This window comes from Pholcus phalangioides, unplaced genomic scaffold, assembly GCF_987345545.1.
Source record: "Pholcus phalangioides strain wild (caught in Gottingen) unplaced genomic scaffold, Ppha-v1.0 ptg000007l_1, whole genome shotgun sequence".
NCBI lineage: Eukaryota > Metazoa > Arthropoda > Arachnida > Araneae > Pholcidae > Pholcus > Pholcus phalangioides.
In genome coordinates this window covers 53685942-53703748 of record NW_028301600.1, presented here as the reverse complement: position 1 = coordinate 53703748, position 17807 = coordinate 53685942, and the positions used below count along the sequence as shown (strand labels likewise).

The 17807-nt window shown below is 33.0% G+C and overlaps 1 protein-coding gene across 2 annotated transcripts in view; it reads right to left on the bottom strand.

Annotated features, from left to right (window-relative positions):
* Nucleotides 1-1772: 1772 nt before the first annotated feature.
* LOC149085489 (BRISC complex subunit abraxas 2-like) overlaps nt 1773-17807 on the bottom strand; it is a 43060-nt gene continuing 27025 nt past the window's right edge. Inside the window, exons 7-8 of one of the 2 annotated variants that reach the window (XM_089233504.1) lie at nt 7887-7986; nt 1773-3479 (exon numbers count right to left, since the gene is read on the bottom strand). In XM_089233504.1, coding sequence (XP_089089630.1) covers nt 3223-3479; nt 7887-7986 — 357 coding nt within the window. In that variant the 3' untranslated portion in view covers nt 1773-3222. The remainder of the gene's footprint in view (nt 3480-7886; nt 7987-17807) is intronic. The other variant, XM_089233503.1, reaches the window with a different exon arrangement.

The following is a 17807-nucleotide window of genomic DNA, read 5'->3' as shown; positions in this document are numbered from 1 at the left end:
TGCGTTAAATCCCGACGATTCGTGAAAAAAAATTTCATTCCACGAGTTAAAGAGCTAGTCCGACGAATAACGAATGCTAATTTATCAACTTCACCAAATAACGAGTGTTAAATCACCAATGTCACCAAATAATGAGTGCCAAACATCGTGTTGTCTCCCGAAATTTGCTCCTATATTTTGGACATTTTTTTTCTGAATATACCTAACAAGAAGCCAGCAAGGGAATCATGCTCATAAAATTCAAAAAATTAATTTCAAGGAATATTTTGTGTGTATGTGTTAATCCACTTTCACCGAGAGGTGAATACAGAGTTACTACACATATAAATTATAATTATGTAAAGAAAATCTTTTACCATATTTCTGGAAAATTCTTCAACTTTTTTACTCTCTGAACACTTAAATTTAGGCAGGCTCAGAAATATAAATGTTCTGAGGGGGGGGGGGGGGGGGAAGGTGGCAAAATGTAATGAAAAAAAATTTTTTTACTTCGAACCTTAATGTAAAAAACACTGTTAAGTTGTTTACAGTGACAAGGGAGGTGCTACTACTACTTAATCATGCATGTACCTCATTAGTTAATCTGGGGAATTTCTAATGAATTGGTACATGCGAGAATGTGTTCTGGGTCTATGTGTGGCCCTAACACATTTATGTTCTCTGAGTTCTGTCTTTCGTGTTCTAGTGATGCTGCCATCTGTGTTCCATATTTTGAAGTGAAAAATAGTCTATGCCCGAGCTTTTATGTTATGCACATATCGTGTTAAAGGTCTGCTTGCTCTCTGCAGAGAAACTTTTTTAAATGGGAGATCAGCTCTCACACACACACACACATTTGCACCTCAAAGTTGGAAAAACCGTAGCAAACCAACTTATGACCACCACTGTGCCACCAACGAGGTTTGAGTCTGTACTCTCACAATGTGAGTTCAGCATGACAACCACGTGACCAAACAGCACCAGAAGGAAGAGAGACACCGCAAAAATCAAGATTGCCTCTCCTCACAAAAAGAGAAGTTATAGCACTGACTTGATGGCATGATGAAAACACATTTAACTCAAAGATATTGTGTGTCTAAATGAATTAGATCTTTTGAGGTGTGCAATTCATGGCTTCGCTTCAGTAACATAGTAAAGGAATTTGCAAAGTTTTTTTTTTTTTCAAAAAAGAAGAAAGACAAGAATTCATTGTAAGTACATATTGTAATTCAGCAGGAAATACCTAAAGATTAAAACCTTGAGTGATAAATAGCCAAAAAATATAACCAATTGCTCAAAAATACTTAAAATAAGACTAATAGCTTGAAAATGCTTAAAATACAATAGCTAGCTTGAAAATATCCAAAATACGACTTTCATGAAAATCTGAGCCCTACTTAAAAGGTTATTATGTTCAATTGTTATATGTCCCCTTAACATTTGGTTGAAATGATGCATTTCCATATACCTAAAATTCATATAATTTAATTTTTCACAACTTGACTTGTCCAAAAGAATGGGTTTTTTGTTTCACATGTCAGAGCATACAGATGTTTTATATTAAACATAATTTATAGGACAAAGGACCACATAAAAACTTAAATTTTATTTAAAAATTTTGACATCTTCTAGGACGATGGGTGCTGAAATTTGAAACATTTGTTTAAAATATTGGAAGTTATCTCTAACATTTTAAGAATTACTCATTGGGTAAAGATAAAAGTGGACACCCTGTACATATAAATAAAAAATATTTGGATGCACTCAAGTATAAAATTAGGCACCTCAAAAGTCGAGATATTAAATTCATTTATTATTTTTATGCAAATACTTATGACATTATTAATGTAACTGTATTATATATAAGTATGGGCAATGTATATATATATTTTTTCATTAAAAAAATGCTTATTTCCTTTGTAAATTTCTACAAAATGATTCATAAAAATTTAATATTTATTATACAAATTAATTAAATTATACATTAAAAAATCCGTAAAGATGAATATTTATTAAAATGAAGTCAAATCTTGAAAATTTGTATTTTATTCATCAAAAATACAGCTATAAGACCATAGCTAACCAAAATAAAACATTAATTCAACAGGAAAAAAATGTATATAACAAAAATACTAAGTTACTTTATAACATAAAGAAAATCAATCATATTAAAAAAATCATAATAAACAAAGATCACATTCTCGTTTTTTTTATGCCAAAAGCTGAAATAGATTGTCTCTTGCTTTTGAACAATAAGTTATCTTTTGTCTGATGCTGGAACGTGCTGAATTGATTATACAATTTTTCTTTGTATTTCATGATTAAGCCATTCAACACAGGAAATCTGTTTAAAAACTTTCACCACAAAATAAACCAAGAAAGTTATTATGAGGATATGGAGTTAATAACTTAATATTACTAGCAAACTCAATAGAAATAACATATTCTCATTTGCATTATTCATACTTACAGGGCCGGATCTAGAATCCTGCAAACTATGCTTTTGCAGAAGGAGTCAACAAAAGGTAGCCAATTTTTTAGAGCGCCAACTAAAGGGAAAGCGTTATTTTTTTATCACCAAAACATTATTCGCTTACACTTGAAAAATGTCCAGAACCAGCCTTGCATACTTGGTGTGATTGAAAATAGATCACATTTTTAAATCTGCTATGAAAAATATTTTTCTATCATTTAGAGAAAAAATACACTAAAATATTTCACACTGTGGATAATGAAAATTATATTTGTGAAAAAAAATGGAAAATTATGTGAAGGTATGAGACAAATGCTTTGAGCATCCATACTAATTTGTTATCAACAAGTTTTGAAAACAAAAAAAAAATAAAATATATTTTACCTTTCAAAGATATTCAACCTAAAGCAACAAATCAGAAAAAAAGTTAATTTTTCAATAACCTGACAATTCTTTTGCATCACATTTTCGTCTTTAATTTTTTAGCATTAGTATATATTGTTTGAATGAGTTCTCAGAAAATAACAGCACAGATATACATACTACAGTCGGACTTGCTTATAACCAACACAGATATTACAGATTTTTTTCATACAACAAAGTTTTTCCATTTCCAGTGAATTTTGTATTGCTTATCTATGCATATCAAGAAGATATGGAAATAACAAATATTTTTGCAGTTTTTTCCAAATTTGTTAAAAAGGTTCCGACTGTATAAGGGAATACACGAGGTAAAAAAAACACAGTTGCATAGGAATGAGCCAGGAGCATCAACAAGTTGCACTTTTAGACTCATTTTCCCCTTGAGAATCTCTTTTGATAGGGGAAAAAGATCGGGTTCGAGCACTAGCAAACATTTTGCTACCATATTTATAGATTTTTTCCTCATCCCCATCATCTCTTCCAATAGAATGACAACTAGGGTCCCGCATAACATTGTTTTCTTTTTCATTTTCAAGTGATAACTTTGATGATAGGATATTTTGTGTCGAATGAGAACTTTGGTGGTGTATTGGAAGTTGTAGACCTGAAATAAGATAAAATAAAAAATTAAAAGTAATGCACCAGTTTTTGCATAGTTTTAATGAAAATAGATCTTATCCTATTTATGTTAATGGAACATTTCCCATTCTGCAAAACCCATGATATAAAAAGAATTTATAAAAATTCCAAACGTTTTCCTAAAAAGAATGCTATTATCATGGCGGCCACATCCTGGAGCCTTCCCACTATGTAGTGAATTTACAGTGTGGAAAAACAAAAATGATGAGAATCATCCCAGGCTCCAGAGCTGAAGCTCTTTCAGCCCACCCTTGTGAGGGCTATGGTTATTGTACATAAGTTGAGAAATTTTCTTAAAAATACTATAGACCAGGAGTGCACAACATTTTTTCAGTCTGCAGGCCAGATATGTGTTATTTTTGCTGTACGTGGGCCAGATATGTGTTATTTTTGCTGTACGTGGGCCAGATATGTGTTATTTTTGCTGTACGTGGGCCAGATATGTGTTATTTTTGCTGTACGTGAGCCAGAAACATAAATGTATAGGGTGTTCACATGACCTGCATTTTAATCGTGCATCCTGTAATTTCGATCATCCCAACTATTTTTTTCAATTAAAAAAATGTCCTGTTTCTTTTCCAGTATTTTCAATAAGGCTTACTAGAATCAGGAATTATGATTATAAATTATATTATGACAATTATGACTATCATAATTAATTGTAGTCATATAAATATATTCACATGTTTGTCACGCATATACTGTTTTTTAGTGAATTGCTTTTTAATCCATTGCGACTTGGAGTAGCTATCTATTTCCCTGCTATTAGTGATTTTTCAATAATTTCAGCAATAGCAGGCAACTTTACTTGTCTTTGACAATTTTTCGGTGATAATTGGCAATGTCTTGCATGGATACCTATTTGTTGTATTTTTATGAAGGAAATGTAATCAGCCCTAGGTATTTATCATTTTGTGTGTACTGATACTTTATATTATGAAACCTTTATGAGCCATAGGTTGTGCACCCCTGCAGTAGACAATAATACTAAACAATCAATGTAAAAATACCTCAACGCACAGGAATTTGGAGAAACATGATTTTCTGTGAAAAATGCAGATTCCTTGACCCTTAAACTGTTCAATCATCTATGAGTGATCAATGCGGTAGAGCAGCGGTTCTCAATCTTTTATGACTCGCTGAGCCCTTTTTAGTACATAATTTCTATGGAGGAATGAAGTAGGCATCTTTTTTCATTTACTTATCAAATTTACTGATTTCATTTTCATTTCATTTCATTTTCTCAAACAGTAGTGGAAACCTTGGGAAGTGCACCCAGAGCACCGGTTGAGAAGTGTAGTGGTAGAGTAAGAATTAAATTTTCAATAAAACAATAAATGCGACTTTTTTGAGGAATTATAAACTGCAACTCGCAGAGAGATAATTGCTTCATAAATACTTTTTAAACTAGTCAAACCTCTCTATCTCAAAACTGATGGGATGGAAATTTTTTTTTGAGACATAGAGTTTTTTCTGGTAAGAAAGGAAAACATGTCAAAAACTCGCTGCCTGGTAGTCAAGTGGTCAGGGAGCTAGCTTCTGACTGTGCAGGCCTAGGTTCAAATCCCAGTTCGGGCATGGATGTCTACTAACACACTAACTATGTGTGTGTCTACTAAAACTAACAAATTTCTTGGACAGATCTAAAGATCTCTTGGGAATACATGATGATGTTATAAAAAAAATTTTTAAAAAGGCAAAAAATTCGATTGATAAAAACTAAAAAATACCGTACTGTATTTTACTACATACTAAAGAAATTAATGATTACACAATCAATTACACATTCAATGTTCAATCACACTGTATGGAAATACATTAAAATATGTTCTGTTTTTTTTTCTTTTTCAATTCAGTTTTATTTACATACCTTATTTAAAATAATCCATAAGCTTAGCATACGGAATATTTTAAATGAGGTATGCATATTTTTTTCTCTTTGAGCCAGTCTTTTCTAGCAAAAGCGGTAAATATTTTGGGCCCTATCTTCTCAGTTTGCTCCAGAAAATGACACAGCATTTTTGCAGAATGTTCGACAGTTTTCACTGTTACTTGTTCTAGTTTCTCTGAATCACCTTCTTCTGTCTTTTTGTACATGTACATTCACCAATAATTTCAATTTCAGTCAAGGTGCTGTAAATTTGTATAGTGAATTTGATCTATTTCCACAAAATCAAAAAATGAATGAAATTTCTATCTTCAGCATTCAAGTGTGTTTTAGTAATGCCCCAATGTTTTGAAATTCAAGCGAACCACTAGATCTGATCCTTCATCACTGAGATGACTGGTTCAAACCCACAGTTTTCTTGAAGAGATTTTGAATTGGCTGTTGGCTGACTTTTCGCCATGCTAAACAAGCCATCCACATGGTATTGATCCCCTGTCAATTATAGTATCCGTCTATGATTGACAAAATCCATCACAACACAATGGGCTATAGTATGAATAACCTTTCTTATCAGTTTCTTTAACCTAAGGAGAAAAGCCAGAGTTTGCACAAAAGAAAAGGATTCCTGTGTTTTCTCTTTACCACCATTTGGCTTTGGTTTCGAAATAGAGAGTTTTCCACAAATTACTTAAGGACAGAGAGGTAAAAATGCACTGATTAACTGCAGCAAATGCAAGAATTTTTTCATTTTTTGAGTTATAGAATTTTTTGAAAAATAGAGTTTTCGAGAAAGAGAGGTTTGACTGTATTTCTTCCTTAATTCAAAAAGCAGTGAGACCATAAAACGAAGATGGAAGTTTTTGACCATTCAAGCATGATCACAATATTATTGCTGACATGGTAACAATTATCAAATGATAACCAACCCAAGTAAGAATTGTTTGGTCAAACATAAATGCCATTTGAAAGACATTACACCAATTTTTAAGAAACTACAGTATGAACTGAGAAAGCTGTACACATGAGCATTTTTCAGCAATTTGAAGATGAAATTAAAAGACTTATATGACATGTTCTATTTTTGCAGATTAGTTACAGTTTCAACCTGGAGTACAATGTTATTTCCATTCTTGAAAAAAAATTGACCAATACAGTATTATGCTGATTATTCACAATGCACCTGGCTTGCACTTCCCATTAAATTTTGAGAACCATGAACAAAATTTGTTTGCTTGCCTCCAAACACAAGCAGCATATTTCTTTTGATAGACCAGGGTGTTATCTAAACATCCAAAGTGTTCTATACATGACATTTGTTTGCATAGATTTTAGAGAATAATGACTTTTTGGGATCAGATTGCGACCACAAGGCAAGATAGATTTTATGAAACCATCATTTTTCATGATGTTCAGTAATTTGTGGGAGACTATTTCTTCAGTAATGTTGATGGGGCCACCATCATAGTGACTGGAGATTCTTCTTAGGTTTGGTCACCAAATCTAGTCTCTCACAAAAACTCTCAGTTGTTCATTATAAAAAATTATGTCCATAAAAGTCTGATGTTTTGGTGAAAATGAAGCCAAGTGCCTGCATATAAGCTGAAAGCAACATTCTGATTGGTTGCTTGTGAACTTAAGAACAAATATTTGGTGGAAAACACCTGCTATTTGGTGAAAACTTCAATCAAATCTGTGTTTATTCCTGCACAATGTATTTAATGAAAAAAGAAAAGGTTGATACAACTATATTAACCTTTTCTTTTTTGTACATGCAGGCACTTGACTTCATTCTGACCAACGCACGTCAAACTTTTATGGACATAATTTTTTTTATGATGAGCATCTGAGAGTTTTTTGTGAGAAACTAGATTTGGTGATAAAGTCTAAGAAGGATTCCCAGTCAGCATGAAGGTGGTCACCATAAACATCACGAAGAAATAGTCTCCCACAAATTACAGAACATCATGAAAAATTAACCATATTAGTAGTTTTTAGGATCCATAATCCCTTAAATAAGAAAGTAACAGCTCACAGATATCAAATTAGTCTTGTGATTAAAAATCAGTATTTCATATTACTTGATGAAAAAAATTAACCAATTTTATCTGAGCACGTGTTTTGTAAATGACACAAGATATTTGTTATATACAATATCATCACCATGCTCCCCCCCCCCTCCCACATCCTGGAGCAAAACCCATAGGCTGGAATCTTCGGCAGGCCCCCAAGCCAGACTTTTCATGGACCCTTCTATAGTAAATTTATGGTATGAAAAAACAAAAAAAAATGATGGTAATTATCCCAGGCCTTGTCAGCCCTACCATTGTGGGGGCCCATGATCATCACATTACACTCATAATAAACGTGAAACTTTTGAGTTGTTTCTTGAAAAGAAAAAAAACCAAGGTTGTTTTTGTGCAGAGCAAATAAACTCTTTTCAAAATATTTTGAAAATAAGTAAAGAAAGTACTGATGTTAACGAACCTCTGCACAATGATCTAGCTATCTTTTCTTGTAGCTCTTTTATATCTAATGCAATACTCCCAATTTCTGCTTCAGAGCCTCCAACTTGCTCAATAAGACCCTAAATAAAAATGTTTCCACACTCAGATATCAAAAAATAAAACTTTAGATTTTAACAAAAAAAAACACACAAAAACAAAAGTGAACATTCTATAGAACTACCAATACAGTAGCACTCAAAAGTCTTATGACAACAATAAATGTGTCTTTAATTTTGTATTTTTTAATGAAATCTATTCTATGAAACTGAAACACACTGAATTTCATTACAAACTATTATAAAAAAAAATATGTATCTATACATCTTGTGAAATCAAAAAAAAAAATTAAATCATTTATATCTTAAGATGAAAGTCTTTTGGCACAAACAAACAAATAATAAATAATCAAATCAGTCATGTGATGGATAATTATGAATAATTATTAATTGGACCCAGATTATATGCAAATGCATACGTGCATATTCATATATTTTTTTTTAAACATTAATGCATATAAATGCGTAAAATCAAAGAATTTTCAGTATAAGTGCATATTTTTGAAGGTTTATTTAAGAGTTCACTCAATTTTTTTTATAATTTTTCAAATATTGTTCATAATATTTTTATAACATCGTTTTTTATCCCGAGAGTGAAATTTAGTGAGTTAAATACATATTTATAAAGCATTTTACGAATATTAACCATTTTATATTTAGGCTACTTCTAGAGATATATCAAAGTGTTACATTTTTTTTAGAAATAGTGTCTAAATTCTTTTGTTACTGGTAGTTTCGTTATCGAGCAACTACAACAAACTAAAAATTAAAAAATGCCAGAATAAATATGTAGAAGTTATTTGTATATGAGGGGATATTTTTTTGTAAATGAATACATATGCACTAAGAAATAGAAAAGATGCCTTTTAAAAACACGTCTGCTTTTTTTTGCATGGTGATTTTTTTTAATGCATATTTTCTCATTTTTTTGTACATATTTTGGAATTTTTGACTTTTCAAGATTTCTAGTCAAGATTTCATATTCTGGGGTGTTTAATGCATATTTTGGCATTTTAAGTGCACATTTTGGTATTTTAAGTGCACATTTTGGTATTTTAAGTGCACATTTTGGTATTTTAACTACATAGTTTTGCATTTTCAAGTGCATAGTTTTGCATTTTCAAGTGCATATTTGCATATTTTTAGAGCATCTTTTTTAGTGCATAGAATTATAAACTAAGCTCTAATTATAAATAAGTAGAATAATTCCATACTCAATTAGTGGAAATCTCATGTTAAAAGCATTTCACTTGCCATTGGCATGGACATAGTGAACGTGAATATGTGGTCAATGAATATATTTTCCCCTTCTACTCTCAGACAATTAAAGAAAAATGCATAAACTTGAATAGCTTCTTGCTCTGACTCTTTCATCAAGCTTAATCTAATAATTATTGATAGAATTCATGTCAAGTTTCTGGCTTCACCAACCACAGAAACTTTTACTTTTTGCTTTTCAGGTAATATCCAACAACATTTGGAATATGTTTATGGTCATTTTTGTGATCTTTGCAATGAAATCTATACATGAAGTTTTTCATTAGGCACAGTTGGGACATGAAATTTTTCACATGTTAGCAAAGAAACTCCCACACTATAACACTTCCATTTTCATATCTAACAGGAAAAACCAGGTACCTCGGATTACTTTTTGTTAACAGAACCAAACACCCCCCCCCCCCTTCTGTTCTCAGTATTAAGTTTTTTGCTTGGCCGACGGCTATACAAACTCATACTTTTCAGACATTTAAAAGCAATATACTAACATTCAGTCTATGATTCAAATTAAATTTATCAGTTTCTTGTCTGGCAGACTATTGAGGATCTTTCTTTGCTTGCATTTTGGTTATTCCATCTATCTTGTCTATTGTTTTCCCATGTCATCCTCAAGAAAAAATTGTGATGTGTCTACGAGATTCTTGAGCATGGTTCCGCACACTAAATAACTGTCGTGAAATACAAAAAAAAAACAAAAAAAAAAACCCCCACTGGTGCTTAAGTTTGCCTTCTTAAAGCCATATAACTATTTTTTTCTTGGAAATCCATCAAATATTCCTCTTATTTTAATGTGTTTACCATGCATTTTTATTCTTGTAAGAACTAATCTCTTCTATTTTTTTTTTATATGATTAAACTACATTTATCAAAACACTTTCTATTCATTTCAGAACAAAATAAAACAATAAATGCTCACTGAACTCAAACAAATAAATTTCAGCTATAAGTGCCAATTAATGTATCTCCTCGGTTTTATATATGTCATGGTGATGGCTGAGAATACAAATTAGCTGCCAGTATTAGCACAACAGCTACTTTTTTCCCATTTGGCTATAGATTTTTTTCCGATTAGCCAAATTGTTATAGTTAGTGTAGAGCTACCAGAAATCCTGATTGTCTCTATAAGCTGAGAACTAAAAATCTGTTTCAGACGGATTTCTCACAATTTAATTATCTTGTAGCTTGATAAGAAGAGAAAATATACATTTATGTTAACTACAGTATTCCCTTGCACTAGCCGGCATACCATAAAATTACAGGGGCACCAGCTTTTGTGTTGTTGGAGTCTGCAGCATGCCAGAAAAAGTAAGATTTAATAAGAATCACAGAATACATGAAAAAGATTATCAATTGATATTAAGTACTGAATAAATAAGCAAAATTATAAAAAATAGTTTTTCACACTGTAGAAAACCCCAGGAATTTGATAACAGTAATGAAAATTGAGCATCAAAAGTTTCAACTTAATTATCTCAAACTTGATTGGGCTCTAACTTAATTATCCTGAACTTAATATATAAAATACAGGTACTATTACTATTTAATCATATATGCACTTTATAAACATTTCTTTTTGGAATTCATGATAAACTGCAGAGCTCCCACATAAAAAATTAGAAAAAGTAGGAAAAAACCGGACTAAAAAGTAGGGTGGGGAAGGTACCCCCTCCCCATGATGACTGTTGTCCACTGACACTTTCGCTGGAGATGCGGAAGGATCAGCTTCATTGTTGTGACGTGGCGACTTCTGATTGGGTGGGTGAAAATCAGAGTCTTCAAATTTGAATGGGGGGGGGGGGTGTCAGAATTCGGAAGAGTTGATTTTCTAACTGTCCTAATCTTGGTATTTCAGATTGTTGGGTGCCGTATCTTGCACAAGTGCAGCCCTTCTTCCTTCCTGTTGAAATTATCTCTGTGCTTAATGATCTCAATAGCTTTGCGGTTTAGTCAGGAGTAGAAGTGGGTTTCTGAAGAGAGAATATTGGTGTTTTGGAAGTGGATGTCATGACCCTCGAGGAAGGCATGTTCAGCGACAGACTTTTCTGTTCGCTCCAGGCGACAGTGGCACAAATGTAGATGGATCCTCACGAACAGGGATCCAACAGCTTTGTTATGCAAACTGTTGTTTCAACAATACACAAAATGTGGACTATAATTTCGAATGATGAATGTTAGTTACTGTCCAAGACCATGAAAAAGTAAATACAAAGTTATTTTCTCCACCCAGACAGAAGTTTTTAATGACTACTCTACTTGTTGAACCATCAAGCTAAGCAAATGAAAAATTAATGAACCAAATGGTCCACATATATACACCCCCCCCCCTTAAATAACCTTGAAAACGATACAATTTCCGTTTGGCAGAATCATCAATTGCAATCTACAACATTTGTAACATTTGGCAATATATCAATGATTTCCTGCTCAATTAAAATCAATTACATGAATTTTGTTGATAGGATTTGGTAGAAAAGCAGGACAAAAACTAGAAAGTAGGACAAAAGTAGAAAAAGTAGGACAAGTGGGAGCCAGGAATTAGTAAATACCAGAATGTGTCATGAGTTTATGTGTGGCTCTAATGTGTTTATGTTGTTAGAGCTACACATGTTTCATGTTCTAGTGGTGCTGCCATCTGTCTTTCATATTTTGAAGTAAAAATATCAGATGCCTGAATATTTGTGTTATGTAGCCTAAGTATCAGGTTCAAGGTCTGCCTGCTCTCTGCAGAGAGACTTTTTCAAATTAGAGACTGGAAAAAAGTAAAACAAATAAAATATATAGTACCTGTAAACTACAGATACTGTATTTTACACATTTTTCTTTATGTTTAGAGATTGTATCATGTTCACACTATCATGTTTTGTAATGGAAATTTTTGATTTTTGGCCCGCTTATTTGAGTTTTACTCGCATAATGAAAGAATACAAAAATACTTCATAGTCTACTTACGTTTCCATTTAATTCATCGAGTATATGCAAACATATATGCTTCTTAGTATATCCAACTTTTTAAAAAAATTAAGATTCGTGACAGCAAAAGCAAATCTAAGTTCAACCTATCACAACACAGTTGGTAAGAAAGAAAGGATTCTAAATAGCAGAGAACAAACAAGGTTGAGATCAGTCAATTCAATTGATTTCTATTGAGGCCCAAATATTTAAGAATTATCTGGAATCTCTGACTCAAATTTCTGTGCATGGCCAAACATACATGTTTTCCCAGCCTGTTGATTGTTGATCTCTCTCATTGTTTTCTAGCATGCCGAATAATGTGGGGAAATACAGTATTTTCATTTGCCCTCAAAACTTTGGAATTTTTTTACCCTAAATCAGCCGCCCTTCTTTCCTTAAAATGTATAACATTGACTTCACTTCTCACCTTGATATCGCCACAGAATTTAATCTGGATTTTTCCTCTGACCTCACTCTCCCTTAGTACTCCTTTTCCGGTTCATTATTAAACTCTAGTCCTGATGATATTCCAAATCATATTCTGAAATTTTGCACTGATGAAATTTCTAATTACCTTTTAATTATCTTCAACATCTCATTAAAATCATCTAACTTGCCCTCTGACAGGAAAATTAATAAGATTATCCAAATTCATATAAATTGGGTTCTCTTTCGAATTCCCTTGATTTCAGACCAGTCGCTATCACCTCTACATGCTGCAAACTTTTTGAGCACATAGTTGCCAAGAAAATCTGCTTACACCTTGATTCAATAAACTTCTTTTTTCCCTCATCAACACGGCTTTCAATCATCTTTATCAATAACCACCCAATTAGCTCTTTTCATACATGATTTATCAAGCAGTATTGACAAAAACGTCCAAACAGATATCATTTTCTCGGATTTCTCTAAAGCTTTTGACAGGGTGCCCCATAATAAACTTATACTTAAATCCCAAAACCTTGGCCTATGTATTCAACTGCTTAAATGGGTGGAAGTCTTCCTTACCAACCGTAGTCAGTTTGTCTCCTTCAAGGGCCAGAACTCCCCATTTCTCCAAGTTAAATCTGGCACGCCCCAGGGTTCGGTTCTCTCACCATTATCATTTTTGATTTATACAAATGATCTTCCTAATTCCATCAAATGCCATATCAGACTCTTTGCAGATGATTCATCTACCAAACAGTGCACAACAAATCTGACCAAGCATCTCTCCAAAACAATCTCAACATTATTTTGGAATGGTGCTCGTCCTGGCAATTACTCCTTAATTCTTCAAAAACAATGTTTATGAAATTTACTTGCAAAAGACTTCCTCTAGATTCCTCTTACTCTACCAATAATTCTCTAATCAATGAGGTTTCCTATTATAAATATCAGGATGTAATTATTTGTGCAAACGTTCGTTGGAACTTCCACGTTGATTACGTCTTTCATAAGTGTCTCCAAAAACTCTTCTTTCTTCGTCGAAACCTTAAAAACTCCACCCGTCACATCAGACATTTCTGCTTTCAAACCTATATCCTCCCTGTACTCTCACATGCCTGTGAAATCTGGGACCCACATACTCTCTCCAATATAGACAAACTTATCTATTTCAGTTTCAAGAGAGGAATTCCTGTAAGCTTCGGACCGCTCAATATAGACAAACTAGAATCTATTCAAAATAAATCAACCTGCTTCATTTTAAACTGTTGGTCATCTTCCATCTACATTACTGAACTGAAGCGCCAACTCAATATTCAATCACTTTTCACTTGTAGACACAAGTGCGTAGCGGGGGGGGGGGGGGGGACTTGGGGGTCTGGTCCCCTCCCGAAATGTGAGGAAATGACTGAAAAAAGGGAAAAAGATGACCAAATCTATTATTCTATCACTTTGGTCCCCCCTGAACGAAATTTCTGGCTACGCCCCAGCATAGACATATCTCTAGATTAACTTTCCTTTTCAAAGTCCTTCATGGCCATTTTCATATCAACACTTCCAATTTTTTAACTCCAGCTTCATACCAATAGAATTAATCATTTCCATAAATTGGAATCCATCACTGATTGTTTCAAATTTAGTTTCTTTCCTTGAACAATAACCGATTGGAACAACATCCCATCAAACATTTTTGATTGTACAACAGTTTCCGATTTTCTATGTAATATCAACCGTCTCTTCTGTCAAACTTTACCACCGCATTCCCTTGTATAGGCCTTGGCCAAGCAATATTAAATAAATAAATATATATATATATATATATATATATCAAAAAAGGCTCCTACAAGAGAAGAGACTAGTGACAAAGAAAGCATTAGAAGAAATGCTCTTTGAGATTCGGATGCCAGTGTATACTAGCACGAAAGATTTCCTCATGCTGAGATTTCCCACCCAAGCTTCACCCTCTCCACTCACGGAAACAAAATATGATAGAGGAGATTATATAGTTATTAACTTTGAAAAACCGCTTTTCCCAGAAAAAGTGACAAGAGAAGAGACCAGACAGAGTAATATTCAATAAGATGGAAAAGAGTGGGTACAATTAGAAGCAGCCCTCAAATTAGACATGATTTTGTATGCTATTTTTATTTATTCATCAACGTTACTGATTTATTTTTATTTAAAAATATTTATAATTATTTTTTTCAAATTTATTGTCCCCCCCCCCCCCCTATTTGCTTAGCAATCTTATATATATATATATATATATATATATATATAAGATTGCTAAGCAGTTCATGATCTAACCTCTTGATATCTCACTTTTCACAATCCATTGAAAAAGATTCATGTTATTTATACACCTGAGCTTGATATTACTACAGTGAAACCCTGATATAACAATACCCTGTGAAACAAGAAAAAATATAGTTGTAGAGGATTAATGTTATATCACAGGAGGTAACATTATCAGCATGTGCCATCAAATTTATGCTCTTGTTTATATATTTTCTTAACTACCAATGTTACTATCACAAGAAAATGTACTTTTTAGTATTTATTCTGAGCAAAAAATTGTGATTGATTGGTTGATTAATAAAATTGAATTTCATGTTTTGCCCCTTTAACATTGGAATGCCCAATGTGCCATTTTTGGCACATCTTGAATTTCAAAAATTTGACATATGCATTGTTTTTCCTCTATGGCCTAGCAAATTTGGGAATTTTCATCAATTTCAGAGATCTTTTATCAAGCGCTGCTTTAAAAATTTTAGATTTAATCATAATAATTTTCAATCCTTTTAAATTTTAAATTTACCTAAGAAGTCCAAATGTGCCTTTTTGGACACATCATATTTCTAGGCTACTGCTTGATGAATTGCTACGATTTCTTTTTTCAACCATGCAAGAGATAAGGGAGGAAAGGAAAAAAAAATGTATTAAAACACAAAATGATAGGCTGACATAAGAAATGCCACCACCAGAGGGTACTGCCTAGCAGAGATGCTGTAGTAGCGCTACAGTATGTCAAATACCTGGAATTTGAGAAAAGGATGCATAAAAATTTGGTTCACATGTCCAGTAGAGGGGAAAAACTTTCCCCTAATTTTTTTTTCTTATTTTTCTCTCTTTCTACCATCTATCATGATCGGGTGACCTTAAAAAGTAGTTTTACTACTTTAAAGTACAAATCTAAAGCATTTTACTGTACTGTATTGTATTGATATAATCTGCAGGGTACTGAAAAATAAACAAGAATAAAAATTAGATGACAAGATATCTAGGTGCATCACTGAATGCGGGGCCATATACCAAATTCTCCAATTTCAGGGAACTTTTTTCTCCTGAGGGCTACACACTGGAAATTAAGGTACTTTTGCAACCATTTACTGACATTCGAAGACAGCATCTATACGGTGTAAATTAGCTTCGTTCTTACAAGAGCTGCTATGTGTATTTTTTACAAACATCGTAAAGGATTAGAACACCCGTTTAAATTGTAAAACAATTTCTGAGATGGTTGGGGGAAAAAACAGAATCTGTAAAAACTCTGCATCGAATATCCACAATTTTGTCATCCATCCACTATGCGGTTGTCACCGTTTCGTACTGCTAAAATCTGGGGTGTGTATGCAGAATCAGCCCTTGGAAGGGCATAAGGATTTTTTTCACAGAAATTTTGGGTCACTAACTCTCAAAAACAATTTTAAATAAACTGATAGTATATACATAAGAAAATGTATTCTTTTTTCAATATTTTAATTTTCTACAAAAATATTAAAAAATATTTTTAATATTTTTAACGGGCACAGGCTCCCATACCCTCCTCGAATTTTGCCTTTGGTGAAAATCTGGATTTGGAACTCACGATTGAGTGGTGGTAATTGGCTAAATAGAATTTTCCTAGGTTTTTAGCCAACTCAGGCTATTCCCTTTGAAAAATAAATCACACACACCTACCACACAAATATGTATACATTAAATTTCAAATCCACACATTAGCAATTTGAAGAATAGGTGGCACATAATTAATAATTATGCCAAAAATCAAATATCAGTGAGGCGACATTGTGACAGTGTCTGCTTGTCATAAAGAGAAGAAAGAAACTAAATGTTCCACTAGGAAAAAGTGTTGGTTCATTGGCTGTTCTTATCAGCAAAGAAGCCAACCCTGATGAGCTATCCACGTCCAGAGGACAAAGTTCGGGTAGGAACTCTGTTTCAAAAAAGGCTCCTACAAGAGAAGAGACTAGTGACAAAGAAAGCATTAGAAGAAATGCTCTTTGAGATTCGGATGCCAGTGTATGCTAGCACGAAAGATTTCCTCATGCTGAGATTTCCCACCCAAGCTTCACCCTCTCCACTCACGGAAACAAAATATGATAGAGGAGATTATATAGTTATTAACTTTGAAAAACCGCTTTTCCCAGAAAAAGTGACAAGAGAAGAGACCAGACAGAGTAATATTCAATAAGATGGAAAAGAGTGGGTACAATTAGAAGCAGCCCTCAAATTAGACATGATTTTGTATGCTATTTTTATTTATTCATCAACGTTACTGATTTATTTTTATTTAAAAATATTTATAATTATTTTTTTCAAATTTATTGTTCCCCCCCCCCCCTTGAGTAGCCGCGGAGCAGAGCACCGATTGAGAACCGCTGGTGTAGAACAAAGAGTATGTAATTCGACTTTATGACAATTATTTTCGCCATGCATTCCTAATAAAAAAAACAGCTTGTTACAAACTCACCCCATGGTGCAGGGTGAGTTTGTGACAATCTTTGATGCTGGTTGTTCAAAAATGGTTGAAGCACAACTAGTTTTATATATATATATATATATATACACAGTTTTGTAGAGGAAGAATATATTGTAGGGCAATCAACAATCAACCCCACCGGTTATTAAGAAAGGGTAATGAAAATGATTGCTTAACAGCAAGAAAACTCCAAATTTTGTCACAAAGTGTCCCCAGTTTACGGTAAGCCAAAACCCGGTCATTCCAGTTTTAAAGGGGTTTATCGTATTACATTTCTGCATATTACACAAAAAGTAACAGCACAGTAAACATCATCAACACTTTCTGTGATCATGTGGTGCTAAATACTGATGCTATAAGACACCATCGAAAGAACGGAAAAGTGTGACAAAGTTAAATAAATATTTAAGACAATTTTGAGTGAGAT